Consider the following 18,956-nt stretch of genomic DNA (forward strand, 5'->3'; position numbering starts at 1 on the left):
AATTTTGAAATTAGTAAATAAAATAAATTAATTATATATCTTTTGTTTATATATATATTCATACTGCTCTACCAATCAATTATTAAACAATTTACTAAAAGCATACAGCTTCTGCAAGATACTGGTCTATAGCATTCTGTTACATTGATTAACACCAAAGTTGAGACTGTATAAGATAATTTTGATACAGAATGATTGATTAATTGTCAAATCTTCAGAGCTACCACCAAGTATTAGCTTTTGTAATATGATATGTAGAGTCTTATAAAGAAAAAAAACCATGCACAACATTCAAATAAAAAGATTGATTACATATAATCAGGGAAGAAAACTTAACAAACAGTATCACATTCATTTTTATTTATATTGAAGTGTTTTTCATGTACGTACTTTGTTTTGAAAGTTCTATAACGATTTTGTAAGTTTATTTAATATTTAATAAAATTGCTGGTTGAAAATATACAAAGGTAAAAGGATTTTTAAAAGTACGTAGTAAACAAAATTTAGCAGAAACTTGTTCATTCTGTCAAGGAAAAATATTTATTTACATATAAATAAAATCAGTTCTTACCGATGTTTTTAAACCAGACCCGAACACTAAATCGGATGACTTTTTGGATTACCAGATCATTTAATTGATCGCGGGTGAACCGAAGATTAATAAATAAATTAATTTTACTATAGAATAATATATTAGCTATGAAAATAAATATATAGAAACTAAAGTTAAGTATTTTCTAATATTTTTATATAACATAAAATAATATTTTGGATATGTATATATTTTATGTTTAAAAATAATTAGAAAATATTTAATTTTATTGTCTATTTTTTATTTTTATTTGACATACAGAATATCAAAAATAGTTTAGATTATTTAAAAAAAATTGTAAAAAGTTAAGTTTTATAACATTTAACAAAAAATATCAAGATTTAAAATTCATAAAATATCTATATGTCTAATGTGAATAATAAAATTAAACTTCGAATCCAAAACGAAAATTAGAATCATTAATAATTGTCTATAAAAAATCTGAAAAACCTAATTTTTTAATTAAAGATTATACAAAATAGATTTTAAAAACATAATTAAAAACAAAAAAAAATTGTCTATTTGTTCAATTAGTGATTCAACCGGTAATCAGGTTCCGGGTTTTAATAATTTTTAAAAGTTTTTTTTTTTTGAGAAAATAGTTTTTAAAAGGTTTCTTTGAGTTTTTAAATTTTAAGTTTTTCGTAATACTCGGACCAGATTTATTTTAGATCACCGGATTTATCGGTTCCACCGCGGATCCGGATCGAATTTCAAAACACTGATTCTTAGCCTCTTCATCAAATTGTTAGCTTCTTTTTGTTCGTATGTATAGAGCTTCAAAAACGTAAACGTAGGCATAACGCATTATATTATGTGAATTGTGATTAATGTCTCCAAGAACGAAAGGACCTTTGTCACAGAGTTTTTTTTTAATTTTATTAATTAAAACCATATAGTCACATACTCACGGAATCATAAACGGCGTTTTGTTATCATCCACAGTTCTAGAAGCCGCACCAAAACAAACACACAGAGTTGTACTTGTATAATCGTATTTGTATATGTGTGACCCCAGTTAAACTGAAGTAATCTCAACAGACGTGTCTGGACTCTGGAGTGATTGTCTATCGCCTTTACATATATGACATCACCACGTGTTTTTACACGTGGCATTTGTGCAATTGCAAATATTTTACACTTCCTTCACGCAAAACCGTTTACTTTATGGATTGTAGCCTAAATATGTAACGTAAATGGAAACTTGTCTTTTTTTTTGCTAACTTGATTGCAAACTTGAAATAAACAAAATATTTATTTCTGTTGGGTGTAAATTATGAGAGTGATATGCAAATATATATACAAGATGCACTGTGCTTGGTCGTGCCAGCACCTGAGTGGCGTAACAATGTAACATGAATACAACTTGGTTGAGTGGGATGTAATGTTTAGGGGGGAAGGGGCCAAATGTCGTTGATGATAAGATATTCAACTGTTAGAGACATCGGCATAAACCTCGTCTACACGAAATCTGTATTACAAGTCCACTTTACTAGAAAAAAAAGGTCCACTTACACTTCATACGTTCCTGATTCTCAGCCGCATGCATTCATACTTTCTGAAAGTGAGCCGTATATATGAATCGTATATTTTGTTTTTTCGCATAGTTTTGTTAGCAAACATATTTATTCTTTGTAATTGTATAACTACTAAACATACAACAATAGTTGATTTTAATTTAAGTACACAAAACGTCTTAATTTTTTTCTGCCTCTCAAAATCAATGATAACAGTAATGATCGAAGGTAGTATATAAATGGCTTTAGTGGAGCATTAACACTCCATAGTATAAATTAGTTGAAACCTCTTGAGACCCTATACTATATTTGGTTTTCTGATAACTACTAGAGTCCCTACTAGACTCACTAACACGGGTTCTTTTAAAGCATTATCAACTTCATTCTATTTTTTCTTCTTCTATAAACTCTTAAGTAATATGTTGTACTTGATTTTCTACTCTATAATAGAATAAAATGAGTTTATTAATATAGTAATTCATTTATTTTTTGTAATCATTCTATATTTTCACTGTAAAATAGAGTATCACTAAGACCATATTTATGCAGAGTTTTTAGGATGAGGTTCTTAGCATAAAATAAAAATCGTTTCTAAATTTTTAACTAAGAAAAATTAAGAATCAGTTCTTAAATATCTTATTTAAGAGCCGGTTCTTAGTTTTTCTTAGTTAAAGTTAAGAAACGATTCTTATATTACGTTAAAAACTCCACCCCAAGAATCCTGCAATATGCATGACCTAAAGTAAAACCCAACTATATTATTAAGTTACTCTATTTTTAAAAAAATATATTTATTAAATTATTGGAGATGGTTTTAGTAGTTTTAAACCATGTTCGAAAACTCGCTAGGCGCGAGTCAGGAGCTTGGTCTGGGCCTAGCGAGTTGAAAAGAAATCGGAGATTAATCGTCGATTAATCGGGGATTAATTTTTAACACTGTTATTAATTTTCTGATAATTATATATATATTAGTGAACGATTTGCATGAAGGACATTGTTTATTGATGCGGCCTAGTGGAAAGTGGCAAGGTTTATATTGCTTGGTTGTCAGGTTCGATTCCCAACTAGTGCGTTTTGCTCTTTTTGTGTTTATTTTCATTAATGGCATAACCGTAAATTAATCATCATTTTCCTCAACATTTTTTTAGGGTTACGCAGATTTTTTTACAGAGCCGCCATGCTTTCTTTTACATATTTCTTTCATTCTTTTTGCGTTTTTTTTGCTGGGTATAGATTAAATTTATAAATTTAACATGTATCTTCCGATTTCAAGCTTTAAAAACTTAAAAACGTGAATGATAATGGTGACTCCGATTTAATGGCCGCCTATGTCGAAATCGCCGCGCTTCACCACTGCGTAGCGCTTCTCCGGCCGCGTACTCGCCGGTGCGGCCGCGTTTTAGAACCTGGGTTTTAAAGTATTTGGCTCATTTAACTTTTTGTTCTAATTAAGGTTATTAGTCTTTTTTGTTATTATCGATACATCCGTCTTTTTAACTATTGAAAATGTTATAGTAAAATATTATATCAACGATTTTGAAATTGAAAAATGAAAGTAGTAGTATTGAAATCAATTAAACAGATTTTTAGGAAATTACAAATTTATTTTATTAGTAGAAGTTACAAATTATTATATCACCTTGATTGATACCAGCAGATGAGAAAGAAAAAAAACTCGAAAAGAAACTTTTTTTTGGACAAATCTCGAAAAGAAACTAAACTTACAAATTTTAAACTAAAACGAATAAAACTGAGCACCTTAAACAATAAAAAGAAAATGTGACTGGATGTGTGTTTATGCAACGTCATTTCGTGCCATTAATAATAAAATCAATATTTGAAAGAGAAAAAATGAACTAGTTTATGTTATATGGAACCATACGCGAAAGTGAAATTGTATAAAAGCAAAAAAAAATTAAAAATTAGGAAATTGATATGTACTGTGACAAAAAAAGGATATGTATTTGTAAACGTATATCTATATATATATATATATATATATATATATATATATATTTAAAATATAAGATTATTAAATTCATGACTACAAATTATATGATTCAAATTGATAGTGATAAGAATGCAAACGTTTTTCTACCGGTTGTTGTAGGCTTGTAGCTTCAAGCTTTTTTAATTCCACAAAGCCAGAAAATCAAGAGAAACAGTTACTACGTTCATCCACGTGGAAATGATGATGACGCTGGCCGTTGGATCTAAGCGATAGTGCTTAACTGCTTAGAGCATCATTAACCCTAGCACTCCATTAGGAGTGCTTATTCATTTTTTAGTAATAATTATGTATTAAGAACTCAAATTAAAAAACTTCTAAATTTGATCCTCCAATGCAAAGTTGCTTATTTTGGGATGCTTAAAAAAATTGTTAAGCTTTTAATGTCTTTGAGCTTTCTGAAACTCTTTGAGAACTAACTGCAAATTTTTTGCCAGTTTAGCATCTGTAATGTTCTTAATTGGCTGCACATTGTTTATATTCAAACAGGTCTTTGCACATATCATCTATGATCCAATAGCTTCAACTAATTTATAAACCAAAATAAAGCTCAAACTTTCTCTAGTTCTCACAGAAACAAGCAACTCTATGGTTCCAAAGAGAAACATAAACATCAGAGGTATACATGATGTGTTGACGCAATCATCCTTCAAAGAGAAACATAAACTGAATGTTGTAATTCAGCTCTGTTTTTATCTAAGTTGTAAGAACAAGAACATGCTGACTACCAAAGGAAACTTTGCCAACAAATGAGCAAGAAAAGCCACCGACTTACACACATAGCCAATGAAGTCTCCCACTTCTCAAGTATCCTCTGGTCACTTCTGAAGCGTTGTTACACACTCCATCACACCTGCGTTGTTACACACTCCATCAATACATATCACTCTAAGAAAACCAACGACTATGTTAGACCACAAACACAAAGGAAACATGTAATCAATCATATACAGCAGAAATCTTGAATCTTTACTGACTAAAACAGAACAGGATAATATTGATAACATAACAGAAACTTCAAAAAGGCAAAACAAGAAGTGATTTAAGAATCGAATCAACTCAGCATGTGATTTAACAGGATAATCAAATCGAAACGAAAATAGAGCTATAAGCCTAAAACGTAGGCTAAAACAGAACATGATTCAACAGGATAATATTGATAACATAACAGAAATTTCAAAAAGACAAAACAATACAGTTATTCGACCAGATTAGATTTACCCCAGGAATTCATTGAGAGGATTTTGATTTTTCTTTTCTGCAGCAGCCGCCGAAGTAGAGGTCTCGTGGAAGAGTTTTATGTCTTTGAGAGAAAAGCTTGAATCTTTTAACAAAAGCATCATCATACAGATCAAACACAGCAGCAGCCAAAAAGGCTCAAACTTTCGTATCAATTCCACAAAAAGACTCAGACTTTCAATCTTACCCCCACTCAACATTGAGAGACTCGTAATCCCAATACTCTTTGGGACGGGATCATGTTCACGTCGGTGTAGATACACGAGCCTTCGACATCACGGTGGGAAGAGAGATCTCGTCGAGTGGATATGGATTGAGATGAGGATCGAAGCTGCTTCCTTTAGTGACGACGGTCGAAGGTGAGGTAGGAGTCCGGTAGGAGAAACCGACTGATCAGTCGGGAAAGAGATGTAGATGAGAGAGAGGAGAAGATTTCCATGTATGACGCGTGTCCATAAGCAACGCTGCTTCTGCCTCCTAATTAAGCCACGGCGCTTCAAATAAAAGGTAATTTTCTTTTTTTTTTAATTACAAAAAACCCTAAGCACTCCACTAAACACTCCCGTTAATGCTGCTCTTATACGTTTTGATACCCAAGTGGGGACAAGAATCCAATCAGGTCTCACCTTCCTTGTCTCTCATTATGAAACCTCCTTAGACGTTACTGTTTTAATCATTCCAAACTTGTTAATTAGTAGGATTAGTCTTTTAAGTTAATTTAATTTCTGTAAACTCAGAAAGTCAAAAGGTAGACCAAACTGTGAACAGCAGGGCCCATGAAAAATGACATAAGCGTAAAGCGTTCCTCAACGCAGCCAAAGAGTGGGGTCCTCCAACGACTGGTGCGTGTGTGTGCAGTACAGAACGCTTAATTTGTCCATTTTTTTCAAGGCCGACGATTCTACAACTATTTATTTATTTTCATTTTATAGAATACTTCAACTATAGTTATCACTATTAAGAAGTGTTTTTTAACACGATCACACGACCGCCAAAAGTACTATAATAAGTATATATTTTTTCTTTTTTTTTCTTATCGTTGCAAAAAAAAAAAAATACTACAACAAAAGTTTATACCTTCTGTTACACGCACACATTATATTATACATTACGATCTTCCCATGTCAACTTATTTAACCATCTCGATATTTTATAAAACGGGTAATATATATATATATATATATATTTTAGACAGAAACAAAAAAAAAAGATACTATATAGGAGAACGCACTTTCTCTTAATTTAGAAGACTCGACGCGTCACTGTCTGGAGAAGCGACTTATTCCGCAGGAGGAGATAAGCTAAGGTCCAGGTTGAGCTGCTGAGGCTTCTCCTCAGCTTCATCCTCGAACTCAAGGACAGACGACGAGTCAGACTCGCTCTCGGCCCCGCACGTAGCACACGCCGTCGTGTTACAGCAGTAAACAGGACGTTCAGCGAGAGGACGTGCAACAAGAGGACGTGCAGCAAGAGGACGTACAGAAAGAGGACGTGCAGCAAGAGGACGTGCAGCAAGAACCTGAGGATAACATGCGCCGCGGCTGCCGCCACCTAAGCTGAGCGGGAGCTGCGGAAGTGCTGCAAGTCTCGCCGCCAGGGGAGAGACCGAGTGGACGGTTCTGCTTTGTCTAGGAGCACGAGTGTAACCGCTGCCTTTCATTTGAAGCTCAAGAAGTGTGGGGAAATTCGTCTTAGCGTTCGCGCCGCGAAACTCACGTGCCGCAGCGTCGTAGGCACGCGCCGCATCCTTAGCAGTGTCAAAGGTACCGAGCCAGACCCGGATTCTCTTAACCGGGTCTCGGATCTCAGCTGCGTATCTTCCCCATGGACGCTTCCTCACACCTCTGTAACGAATCCCTTCCGCATTGTTCTCGACAGGGTTCGGGTTGGGGTTCGAACCACTCTTCGTCATGATAATCAAGAACAAGAAGTGCGTTGGAAGAGTCTTGTGGTAATGAGTAGAGAAGCTGTCTTTTTATAGTGAGAGAGAGTAATGCCTACACTCCATCTAGGCACCTTTAGATGGGTTATTACAGTGAACCGGGTTTTCTGGCTTGTCGTTTGTATTATCCACTTACATATGATCCACGTGTTTACGCCTTTTTCTTGCAAATATTCTTATTTTCTACCTCGAGTTTTTTTTTTTAACATGGACTGCACAAGTCTTGTAGTACAGTTGATATTTTACTCATTTCAACTGAAGTTACTGGTTTAACGAGTAAACTGGTATGATTTGGTTATCCACATTCCAACATATTGTGTAAAAAGCGAATATCACATGACCACATGAAGGTTATTGTCTCAGATAAAATTGGTAAACGCAATGACCAGATATATCTTTCAAACAAAAGAAAAACACAATGGCCAAATATATTTATATCACACAAAATTATAGGTTAGGATGAAAACATTCATTTATAGAACAAAAAACTATCGAATATAACTAAAAAGAAAATATCGTAACCCGGATATTTTCTTCGTAAACGACAAACTCGATCACTTCTGAAAGATATTATAGAATATAGCGACAAAAACTTTCTATTTCGAAGAAAGTTGTCGGATACGACTATAAAAGGAAAAATATCGGATATTTTTTTCGTAAACGACAAACTCATTACATTTGAAAATATATAGAATATAGCGACAAAAACTTTCTATTTCGAAAAAGTTGTCGGATACGACTATAAAAAGAAAATTTATCACACCGAGTAAATTAGCTACTATAACGGTAAAAGTTATTATATCAAACAAATTATTAGTTACGATAAAAAGTTTTATACCAAATAAAATTAACGGTTAAAACAATAACAATAATATTTTATCAAATAATTTGGTCAGATATATATGATAACAAAATAACATACCAAATACAATTATCAGATTTAACGATGATAAAACTATTATATTGAATAAATTATCGTATTTTATATTTATACGAACCAACATATAGATGTTATTCTTATGTGGTTATTTATATTAAATTTTAGACGCAATAAAATCATTGTGGAATAAGCATCAAATAAAATATATTGGTGAAATATATTCTATAAAAAATTATTCTGATGTGTTTTATTTAATTAGTTTTAATGTGTATTTTATAAAACTTTGTTAAATAGTTTTATTTGCAGCATGGAAATTTTTTATAGTAAAATTATATATATATATATTATACATATGGGCTTATTTGTGTAATAACGAGAAAAATGGTTTTATAGAAAGAATAGAGATAGTTAGAAAGATAAAGTATGAGAAATGGAATGATTTTTGATATTTAGTGAATTTGTGTTTTTTTGTGATTATATTGCCTGATTTCCCTATACATATATATGTATAGATTAAGAAATAATTTCTGTTTAAGAAACAAAAAGGTTATACTAAGATATCACAAAAGTAAATGTTAGATGTATTTCATTGTATAAGTGTTGCTTTATGATTTTTCACATAAATAAAAAACATGTAAACATTTTTTATATTTTACTAATGATTACTTAATACTTTGTTATATTTTTACTAAATAATTACCTAAACTTTTATCTAATTTATAAGCTGAGAAACTTGTATGAAACTGAAATTTCATTTAAAAGGATATATACTAAAATTGAAGTAACGAAGCTTTAGAACGATGTGAATTTGTAAAATAGATAAAATATAATTTAATAAATACATCTTCAAACAATCAAACATATGTGTGCAGTTGAATTTTTTGCATCAGCCAATTAGTGGTTGTTTTCTAGGTTACTTTTTGGCAAAGTAATCGTAGTCAGTCTTCACAATGTTAATTGTGAACATCATAAACATCTAACTACATGGTAAAGATATGTTCACCGAAATTGAACAGGTAAAAAACTGTCCTATAAGTTACATATTCAGGAAATAAATATGGAATCCAGCTTATTAAAGAGATGCAGATTCTGGCGTTAAATAACCTACAAAACGACGCAGCGGCTCATTAAAAGTTGAGAAGTTTTTAGTACTTGGCACTCACACGAGGACGCGCGGCCCAGGAACCGCGTTTTAATGAAGCTCGCGTGAAACTCACGTTCTTAAGGGTCCCACTATCGTCACTCGAGAGCCGTTTCAAGGAATCGCTTGAACGAGCGTTGAGCGTTTGACAGATCCCACGGTGACGTAAGCAAAAGCAGCCGCCCTTCCTTAATAACTCAAACACTGGGTCCCACTTCTTTCTATTGATCACGTGTTTGGAGAGGAGGCAGGGAGAGACAATATGAGTCCACGTGGATTTAACCACAGTTCTAACGATGGTGGGTCAACCGTTAATATTTAAGTTTTTTTCTGTGATAGGACGGTCTTAAATTTGACGGCAGGATGAGACCGAGACCGTGAGGTTCTGATTATACTAATCTAGTTTGGTTAATAAGTAGTTTAGTTATTGTGGACGTGTTTTTTCCCGTAACGACTCGGTCAACAGTCGACACTTAACACCTACTTATGCCTTGACGCCTTGATCAATGGATTGGGTTATCTTGTGCCCACAGATTAAAAAAAAGCTAACATCATCATCACTAGACTATAGTATTTAATTGATTAGTCATGACTGTAACGCAGAATCCAAAAAGCTTCTTTTATTTTTGCATGCAACGGATACTAGAATATTAACTTTAAAAAATGATAAAATTTCCAACAATTATACACTGGAGTTAATTATATATAAACTCTAACCCTTGTATTAACTAGTCGAGGCCTAAAGGGATAAACATGAAGAGTTTCCTATTCCTAATATGATTTAGCCTTATCTCTATTGTACCTTTACCTAGCTAGCTTAGGATCTCATATGTTGTATATATACTCATCATATTGTATTAATAAACGCACGCTTGCTAATATATTTCAAGCCCAAGTGGTAACTCTTGAGCACGAATTATGTGCGTTATCAATTCATACCAAATTATTTTGTTTGCAGTTTGTGATGATCACAACCAGACCAATTCTAAGATTTTGGAGATTTGAAATATTTTTTTTTTATGAATTTTAATAGAAAAGAATATTCTAGAGTTTAGGATCATATGACTAAATAAAAATCTTCGAAAACTTTTAAGGATCAAAGGCAAATGTTTCACAGAACTATGGCCAGATCCGACTTTGGCTACAATGAGTTGGTGACACATTCGTCATATTTTGTACTACAAATACAAAGTAGTATACATAGCCGGCCTTGTAAGTTCAAACTTATTTAGTACATTTACATAGATGGTTCAGAAGTAGAAAAAAAAACTATTTTGGTCCACTTAGTAAAACACATGAAAAAAAAATAATTCATGGGTTGGATTCGAAACCAGCGCCATTGACACTCGAAACGACTTTACGAGCAAAGTTACTAAACGACTATGATCTAATTTGGCCCTTATAATTTATAAATGTTTCACAGACCCCAAGCATATGTTTCTCTGGCTTCTATCAAGAATCAGTTCTAGCGGATATATTACGAGTGATTAGGTGAAGACCCTGAATTAGACACTGATCAAGAGGCAGCCAATACGAATATCTATGTGATCTATGAGCCACCACCAGCCAGAAACAAAGAGATCACACTAAACAAGGATGTACCGTATCTATTTCTACTCGCTTACATCCATGTACCAATGAATTTTGATTTCAGCTCCACCAGTGACTCAGTGAGTGTCTAATTACAAGCCACCTTGGCCTTTTAAGAGCCCACACAAATGGAGAATAAACCGTACGAGCCCAATCCTACATATCTGGTCCAACGGGTACATTTGAGTTGAAATAAAAAATTTAGTCTATTTGAGTGTTCTGTGAATAAAGTTTTAGCACGATGAGATTCTATGACAGAAGTCGACATGAGTCAAGTATATGTTCACAAACCAGATGACGTATATGTTCACCATAAACGATATCCATTGGAATAAGTGAACATTCGAGTCTAAAACCTCTTATCCAATCCAAAAATAGGCATTCTGATGATATTTTATTTTTTGTTCTAAAATAAAGTTTAGAGTAAATATATTTTAATGATGTTTTATTTCTCATTTCAAAATCGAGCTAGACTTTGATCCATGTGACTACGCGAATATTTAATTTGTGTTTGTATTTAATGATATATTAGATTTGACCTGCCTTTTTAAAAGGCGATATATTTTTGTTTTAATTTCTTTTGAAAATTCTAATTTTTATATTTGAGTTTTATTTTATAATCATATTTATAAATTGATAGAATAGTCCATTAATACATGAAATTCATAGTTAGACATAGTATTTTATCTATATATTATGTATTGTTTTAATAGAATAGATTTATAAAAGTAGTTGTATTTTTAAATATAAATATTATATTTGTACTTAATTTTATATTTTAGCATAAAATATATCACCGATATTGGATATCATATAAAAAATCTAACATTTATATAATAAGATATATGTCTAAGATATATAACGAAAAGATTTTTTCAATGAAAAGTACATAAATAGACAATTATGAATTAGCATGCTATTTATAAATTATAGATTATTTATAACATTTGTAAAAAAAATAAAATGATTGTTAAACTTCTATCAAATTTGGAACATATAAAAATTAAGATTTAAATTAAAAGAAAATGAAATGAAAATATAAATTTGATGTAACTGATAAGAAATTATAAACTGTTTTATGTTTGTGTATATTTAAACCACACCCTTGGGGATGTTTGTTTTTATTTTTGTAAAAAAAAATATTTTTCCTAAGTGAAAATATATGTTTTAAAAATTAACATGTATTAAATAATTATTTAATAACATTTATAAGTATAATAATTTTATAGTTTATATTGTTTAATTTTAGTTGTCTTATTAAGCGTCAATTGTATTACCACCATTTTAGAATATAACCCGTGTACCCATACCAATGTTTTTTTTGTAGATCAAAATTTTATGATAATGTCTAATAAATTATTTTATATATATGATAAGTTGGTAAATAATTATAATGGTGTATGTAACATATTTATATTGGTAAAGATGAAGATTTTGTTAAAAAAAAAATAGTAGCGTGAGTTGTGGGGAGAATGCTATATTGTTACATAAATATTTTATGTATATTATTGATGTTCATTAATGTTTATAATATTAATATGAAATATGTTAAGTTAAAAAAATTATATTGAACTTATTGTGAATTAAATTTAGAAAATGTTTATTATTATTTTTTTTAAATGGAAACATAGAATTAGGAATAATTATCATTTTATTAGTTTTGGAAAAGACAAAGATTATTTATTCTATTTAGATTATTTAGAAGTCTAAATGGTAATTTTAAAGTATACTTCGATTTTAATAAGATAGATACCATTGAAATAGAAATCAATTATATTATAGATTTATTCTATTTTTTTTTGGTCGGCAAGATTACAGATTCATATTGACTCTGTAAACCAATTTGGTTGCTCTGTATCCATATGGACAGTAAACGACGTCTGTTGCCTCACACCACGTGCTAAGCCATCCGCTTTCTTGTTTTTTTGTCCTTGATATATGGATAATCTCCGAGCTGTGAAAACTCTTCTTGAGACTTCTGATGTCCTCTAAGTAGCTTGCAAAAGCCGGCCATTCTTCTGGTTCTGAAACCATCTTCACCAATTGAGAACAATCCGTTGCAAAAGTAACATTATACTGCCTTAAATTCCGCATACATTCCATTGCCCAAATAAGAGCTTCCACTTCCGTATGTAAAGGTGATTGACTTGCTCTCGTATTTCTAGCACCCAGTAATCCTTCAGAGCCTGGTAATGTACTATACCAACCATGCCCAGAGAAATTATCTCCGGTTTTCCAAGATCCATCCGTAAAACACCATCGTCCTGATTGAAGCGGTAAATCAGGCTCGGATCTCGCTGGAACCTGATTTGTCTGTGTTAAAGCCCGTTGGGCTTCCGACCAGAGTAAAGATTCAGTCATAGCCAGTTTAAGAGTATCCTGTGGATCTATGTCCAAATTGCTGAAAACCTTATTATTTTTTCCTTTCCAAATGTACCAAAGTATCCACACAAAGTAATGATCGTCCAATGCAGGTTTGATTCTCCAGAATAAATAATCCATATTCGTGAAGAAGGATTGTCCTGAGAAGTAAGCCAAATTATAGATTTATTCTATTTTGAATAAAAAATAGAGTTAACAATTGGAAATGGTTGATAGTCAAACGGTGTTGGTTACTAAACCCAAAACAGCCTACGTTTTACTAATTAAATAAAAAGGTTTAAAACTTATAACTACAATCTATGAGTAAACAATATATTCGGACTCAATTGATCAAAGGCTTCACATAGCTAAAAAGGTAGAACAGTTTTATTGCTGAAAGTTCCAGAGAGCAAAATCAAGTTCCAAGCGTTACCAAGTGAGAGGAGAAAAGCTCAAACTGATTTTCTTTTTGAAAATACTATAATGTCAACAAGGCATTATATAATGTAATACAATTGTTTTAATTTTTTGAAAAGGGGCTTTTTAATACCATTGTTTGCGGCTTAAGATTAGTGCCATTATTATTATGAAAACATTCTTCATTTGCACATATTTGCGGATTTATCTTTCAAGAACGAAGAATGATATCAATTAGTGCTTGATTTTGCAACACGCATAAGATTATACGTTTTAGAAAGATTTATAACGGGAAAGAGAAATTGACCAGATATTTTATATTCCTCGTTTTTAAGTAGATTTAAAAAAAGATAGATTCTATCTCTTTAGAATTCTAATAAAATACAATAGAGTATGTTTTTTAACTAAAAACTAAAATACAATATAGTGTTAAAAAGATGGAATAGAATGTAGCTCAAAAGAGCTGTATTTTACTTTCGATAATAAGAATATCTAGGTTCTCAACTAATTTTCAGAAAAAGTAATACTCTTTTCGTTTTTGAATAAATATCACTTTGACATTTTTTACACATATTAAGAAAGTGACGAAAATATATATAAGTTGTTATTAATTACATATTTCTTACCAATTATAATTGAGATAAATAAAATTATTTATAAAATCAATGTAGTTTGTAATTAATTTTCAGCTGAAAATAAATATAATTTGCATTGAAATTATATAATGACATTTTTTGTGTAATAAAAAAATGACACTTATTATGAAACATAAAGAATATAGAAGAATTGTTGCTCATAGAAAAAATATATAAAAGAATATATTGGTTATTAATTTCATTTAATAAAATCTATAACATAATTTCATTTTCGTCTACTCAAATAATAACAACTTAGTTTTTGTTTGTGTGCTAACAACTTAGTTCTTAGTTCTTAACATAAATTAAACTCATTACCACTAAATGTATGCAGTACTTTATCTAGGCATCCATGTTCAGGTAGTTGAGGAAGTTAGGGTAGTTCCGGTTGGATAGTTGTAACTAGGATAGTACGGTTAGGTCAAAATTTCGCCGAATTGAATTAGAAAAATTAGTTCAGGTTCATAATTAGGATATTTCGGGTTTTAATTTTTTTATCAAAAATATCCAAAATTTTTAGTTTTGGTTATAACAACTAAACTTTTGGCTAAATTCAGATAATTTGGTTAGTTTAGTTAATTCGGTTAATTTGATAGTTAATTATTTTTGAAAAACTGATTACCAATTTGAACCAAAAAATCAAACTTAAACCTGCCGAATTAAACCGAATTGTAACTGAATTAAACAAAAAATTTGATTTGGTTTGGTGTTATTTCGGTTTTTGGTTCAAAACTGCAATCAATCATAACAACTTTATTTAATGCAAGAGAAGCAAAGAAAGAGAGCTATTTAGAACATCAAGCTATATATAGCTCTTTCATTAATATAATACTACATTCCATCTCAGATGTTTATCACACGCATTTATATTGAAATTTTTTTCCAAGAAAAATCCTAATTACATGGACTAAACTTCTCATGATATACAATATTGACATGTCATTTACTCATATGTGCTTCATCAACTTTTTAGTATCCACGTGGTTATATACAAACACAAAACCCTCAATGCCATGGCATATATCTATATTTATTAGAGCCATATTAAAATATCTTATAAATCACTAATCGAACCAGTTGTCATGCATACATACACATTGCGGCTCTGTGACGGAGATCCAGAACTCGTGATTATTGTTTTCTATCTACTGATTTTTATACTTTTTTAAGTATCATAAATTTTGTATTTATTCTCCAAGGTACATGGCTTTAAGGTCTTTGTATTATTAACGACTACAGTTTTACTATATCTATGCTTATTGATCTAGATAATCAGAGGATAGACAAAAAATGTATAGAAACAGAGAACTCACATGGCTTTTGGAGGGCCCTGACAGTGATTAATTATATTTTCTTAATTATTATGTATCACTTAAGCAATCATAGCTTTGTGGAACCATATTTTTCTTAGCTATGCCAAAATCAATTATTTTATTTCTCATAAAATTCATTTTACTCTATTTGTTTTTTGTCTCTATAGACTGGTGAATATTCTATGCTGGAGTAAGTTCCAATTTTAGCCTTATTTATACCTGGAAAATCCTTATACTATTTTATGCAAAAACCAATATATTCACTCCAGATATATATAATAAAAAATTGTCAAAAATAATTGAAGAAAGGCTGCCCATGTGGGCACTTCCAAGTAATCTCCAGAATCGATGCTTCAAATACATTGGATGTTTACTAAACAACACATATATGAACAAACAAACACCCACAAAATAAGATCAGAAGACCCAATCTTTGTTATAAACACACAACTTATCTCTTTTTAGAATCTCTTGTCTTACGTTTTTTTAAAACTTTCTAGTCTTTCTCTTACTTTTTTCAATCTCTAGTTTGAAAAGGAAATGGATCTTGTAAGTTCGAGTGAATTACTTATTGATGATCTTTTAGAAGATTACTGGTTCTTTGAGAACTTATTTACCAGGAGATCGAGAGCCTTAAGGTATTGTCACTCAGATCCTTACCCTTCTTCTTCTTCTTTGACTTCTCCTGAAAAAACGGGAGAGTCGGATGAGAGGAAGTCTCTAGAAGCTTCCACAGGGCGATGTTTGATCAGGGCAGCTTCTATAGATGGAAGAGAAGGAGGATCCGAGACGAAGCAGTTGTCTGAAAATATTAGGGTTCAAGAACAGACACCAGTTGGGTCTTTCTTGCATAAGAAGGAACCTGTGGTTCTTCCTAAATCTGGATCTCGGTCGGCTCCGGGGAAGATTCAAGAACCTTCCACAGAGCGCAGTTTGATCCGGGCACCTTCTTTGCCACCTCGGATAGACAGAAAAGAAATGGATTTAGAGGCAAAGAAGTTGATTAATAAGCTGACTCGGCAGTTCTCTGAGAAGATTAGGGTTCTAGACCCGGCGACAAGGAGTGATCGTTTCTTGCAGAAGAAGAGAACTATGGTTCCAGAGAAAGGCAGTAGTGAGAGAAACAGAAGAGGTGGTAGTAGTAGCAGTATCAAGTTTAGTTTGCAAAGAACTCAAACGATGCCAAATAACATTAGAAGAGGAGAAGATGAACTCGAAGATCAAGAAACTGACTCAAGAATGGGTTTCTTGATACGTGAAGCTCTCGCAAGCTCACAAAATGTTCAAAAGGTAAATAAAATGATTCATTCTTAATGTCAAAAGGAAATGGTTTTGAGGAATCTGAAAAGCTTTGAATCTTGAATTCTTGATGTAGGTTTCAGGCAATCAAAGGCAGAGACCACCAATAAACTTGAGGTCAGAAGCAACTGTTTTGGTCAAACAAACAAGCCCAAGACCCAAAACGCTGCGTAAAACGGTAAGCAGCATAGAAACAACCAAAGAGATCCAAGGTTATGATGACCAAATGGTCGAGCCACGTGTTGTGAACGGGTTAGCTACACCACCTAGGGTTCCCAAGGATTCGAGGAAAGAAATGAAGGATCAGATCAAGTTTTGGGCTCGAGCTGTAGCTAGTAATGTCCGACAAGAGTGCTGAAAACTCTTCTAATAACACTAATTAACTCTGTTCTTGTATGACACTATTCCGTACAGATGATTCTTATCTTGAACTCGTAGTGTTTAATTTCTTTCTAATCCTCCTGAGATAATGAGATTCTTCTGTTTATGTGATGATGGTGTTCTTTCTTTATTTTGGGCTAGAAGAAAGTCATGATTATCATGAAGAAAAAAGGAGATGAGAAAAAAAAACAAGGAAGAACATAATTTCTTTAGTGAACGAGAACATAATAATAAGTGATTTGATTGCGATTTATGCAGCGTTTCCTAGAAGCATTCGAGTTAAAATACTCTTTCAGTTTCGCTAACATTACACGTAAAATACGTTGAATCATGTTGGGTTAAATATTTGTTTAAGTAATAACGTGGAACTAGCTAGATTGAACCGGTTCTTGATTGCAGAGATCTCTCGTAAGACCTAAACAATAATAGTTTATGCATTTATTCAACTACAAGAAGTTGATGTCAAATGTAATAAACAAATAACCGAGCATCCTTTGAAAGGATACTAACGCAAAATCTGATAATGTAAGTATGTAATAGTTGCCAGTTTCAACAAAAAAAAAAGTATGTAATAGTTTGCATAGAGAAAATGATTCCATAACATGTGACCGTTAATTACGGACTACTGTAATAGGAATTCTTACTATTTTTGCGACCAAATCATCTTTCAAAAAGAGAAACACATTTTAACTAACAGACAAATCTCACCAGACTTTACATGTTAACAGATGACAGAAACACAGTAGCTTAGGTCAAATCTCAAAGTAGAAAATGAAGAAACTATGACTTTTTGAAAGCATTCAGAAGAAAAACTAAAGCAGAAAAAATAATTTACAAACAAGTAACCAGTTGGTGTGAAACAAACCAAACAACAAGCCATTTTTATTTTTATTTACAAATGACCATCTCTACTACGTATTAGTTAAATCACTCGAACATAACTGATTAAAAAATAAATATTTAAGAAAATTATCTATAGATGCATTGGAGTTGCTTGTCTAAGAGCATCTCCAACCCTATGCTATATTTGCCTCTATACTCTATAATAGAGTAAAATCTACTCCAACCCATCTCTATTTCTTCCCCTAAAATAGAGATTTGCTATTTTCACCTCTATATTTAGAGGAAAAAATAGCATTCCTCTATAATAGAGGCATACTTTTTTATTTACAAAATGATCCTTTAACTTTTTGTGATTATAATTAAAATACATGTTTATAGATAAATATAATTCTTTTACATATAATAACACAGTTTTAGTTTACATAATAATTTTTAAATTTTCACAATTATAAATAATCATAAATAAAAAATACTATTAATTTATTCAAAATTGAAAAAATTAACAAATGAAATTTAACGTTTTATTTAACTGAAACTAAGATTAAAATTTAACTATTAAAAGTTTTACATATCTTTAACATATTAATAAAATTTAACTCTTTTATGGTTAGGTAATGTATACTTTATTTTATTTTATTATATATGATAGCTTTTTGTAATAAAATTTTTAGTTTAAATAATATTGCAATTTTATGAAAATTAAAAAGATTACATGATTGGGTGAATTTTCAATATTTATAAATAAAAAGTCTTATTTGTAAAATAATAAAAGAATCTTTTAAGAATATTCTTTTTTAG

At 31.3% G+C, this 18,956-nt stretch overlaps 2 protein-coding genes across 2 annotated transcripts; one reads left to right on the forward strand and one right to left on the reverse strand.

The window, feature by feature from the left end:
- Positions 1 to 6,526: 6,526 nt before the first annotated feature.
- On the reverse strand, positions 6,527 to 7,284 carry LOC108860785 (ethylene-responsive transcription factor 4-like). Its single transcript, XM_018634637.2, has one exon. The coding sequence runs from the start codon at positions 7,266 to 7,268 to the stop codon at positions 6,636 to 6,638; it is 633 nt and encodes a 210-aa protein (XP_018490139.1). The 5' UTR covers positions 7,269 to 7,284; the 3' UTR covers positions 6,527 to 6,635.
- An 8,604-nt stretch (positions 7,285 to 15,888) lies between these two features.
- On the forward strand, positions 15,889 to 17,426 carry LOC108859860 (uncharacterized). Its single transcript, XM_018633766.2, has 2 exons — positions 15,889 to 16,925; positions 17,011 to 17,426. Exons 1-2 carry the CDS (start codon positions 16,176 to 16,178, stop codon positions 17,290 to 17,292), a joined length of 1,032 nt encoding a protein of 343 aa, XP_018489268.1. The 5' UTR covers positions 15,889 to 16,175; the 3' UTR covers positions 17,293 to 17,426.
- Positions 17,427 to 18,956: the final 1,530 nt, after the last annotated feature.

The sequence above is a fragment of the Raphanus sativus genome, chromosome 5, assembly GCF_000801105.2.
Source record: "Raphanus sativus cultivar WK10039 chromosome 5, ASM80110v3, whole genome shotgun sequence".
In the NCBI taxonomy this organism is placed as follows: Eukaryota; Viridiplantae; Streptophyta; class Magnoliopsida; order Brassicales; family Brassicaceae; genus Raphanus; species Raphanus sativus.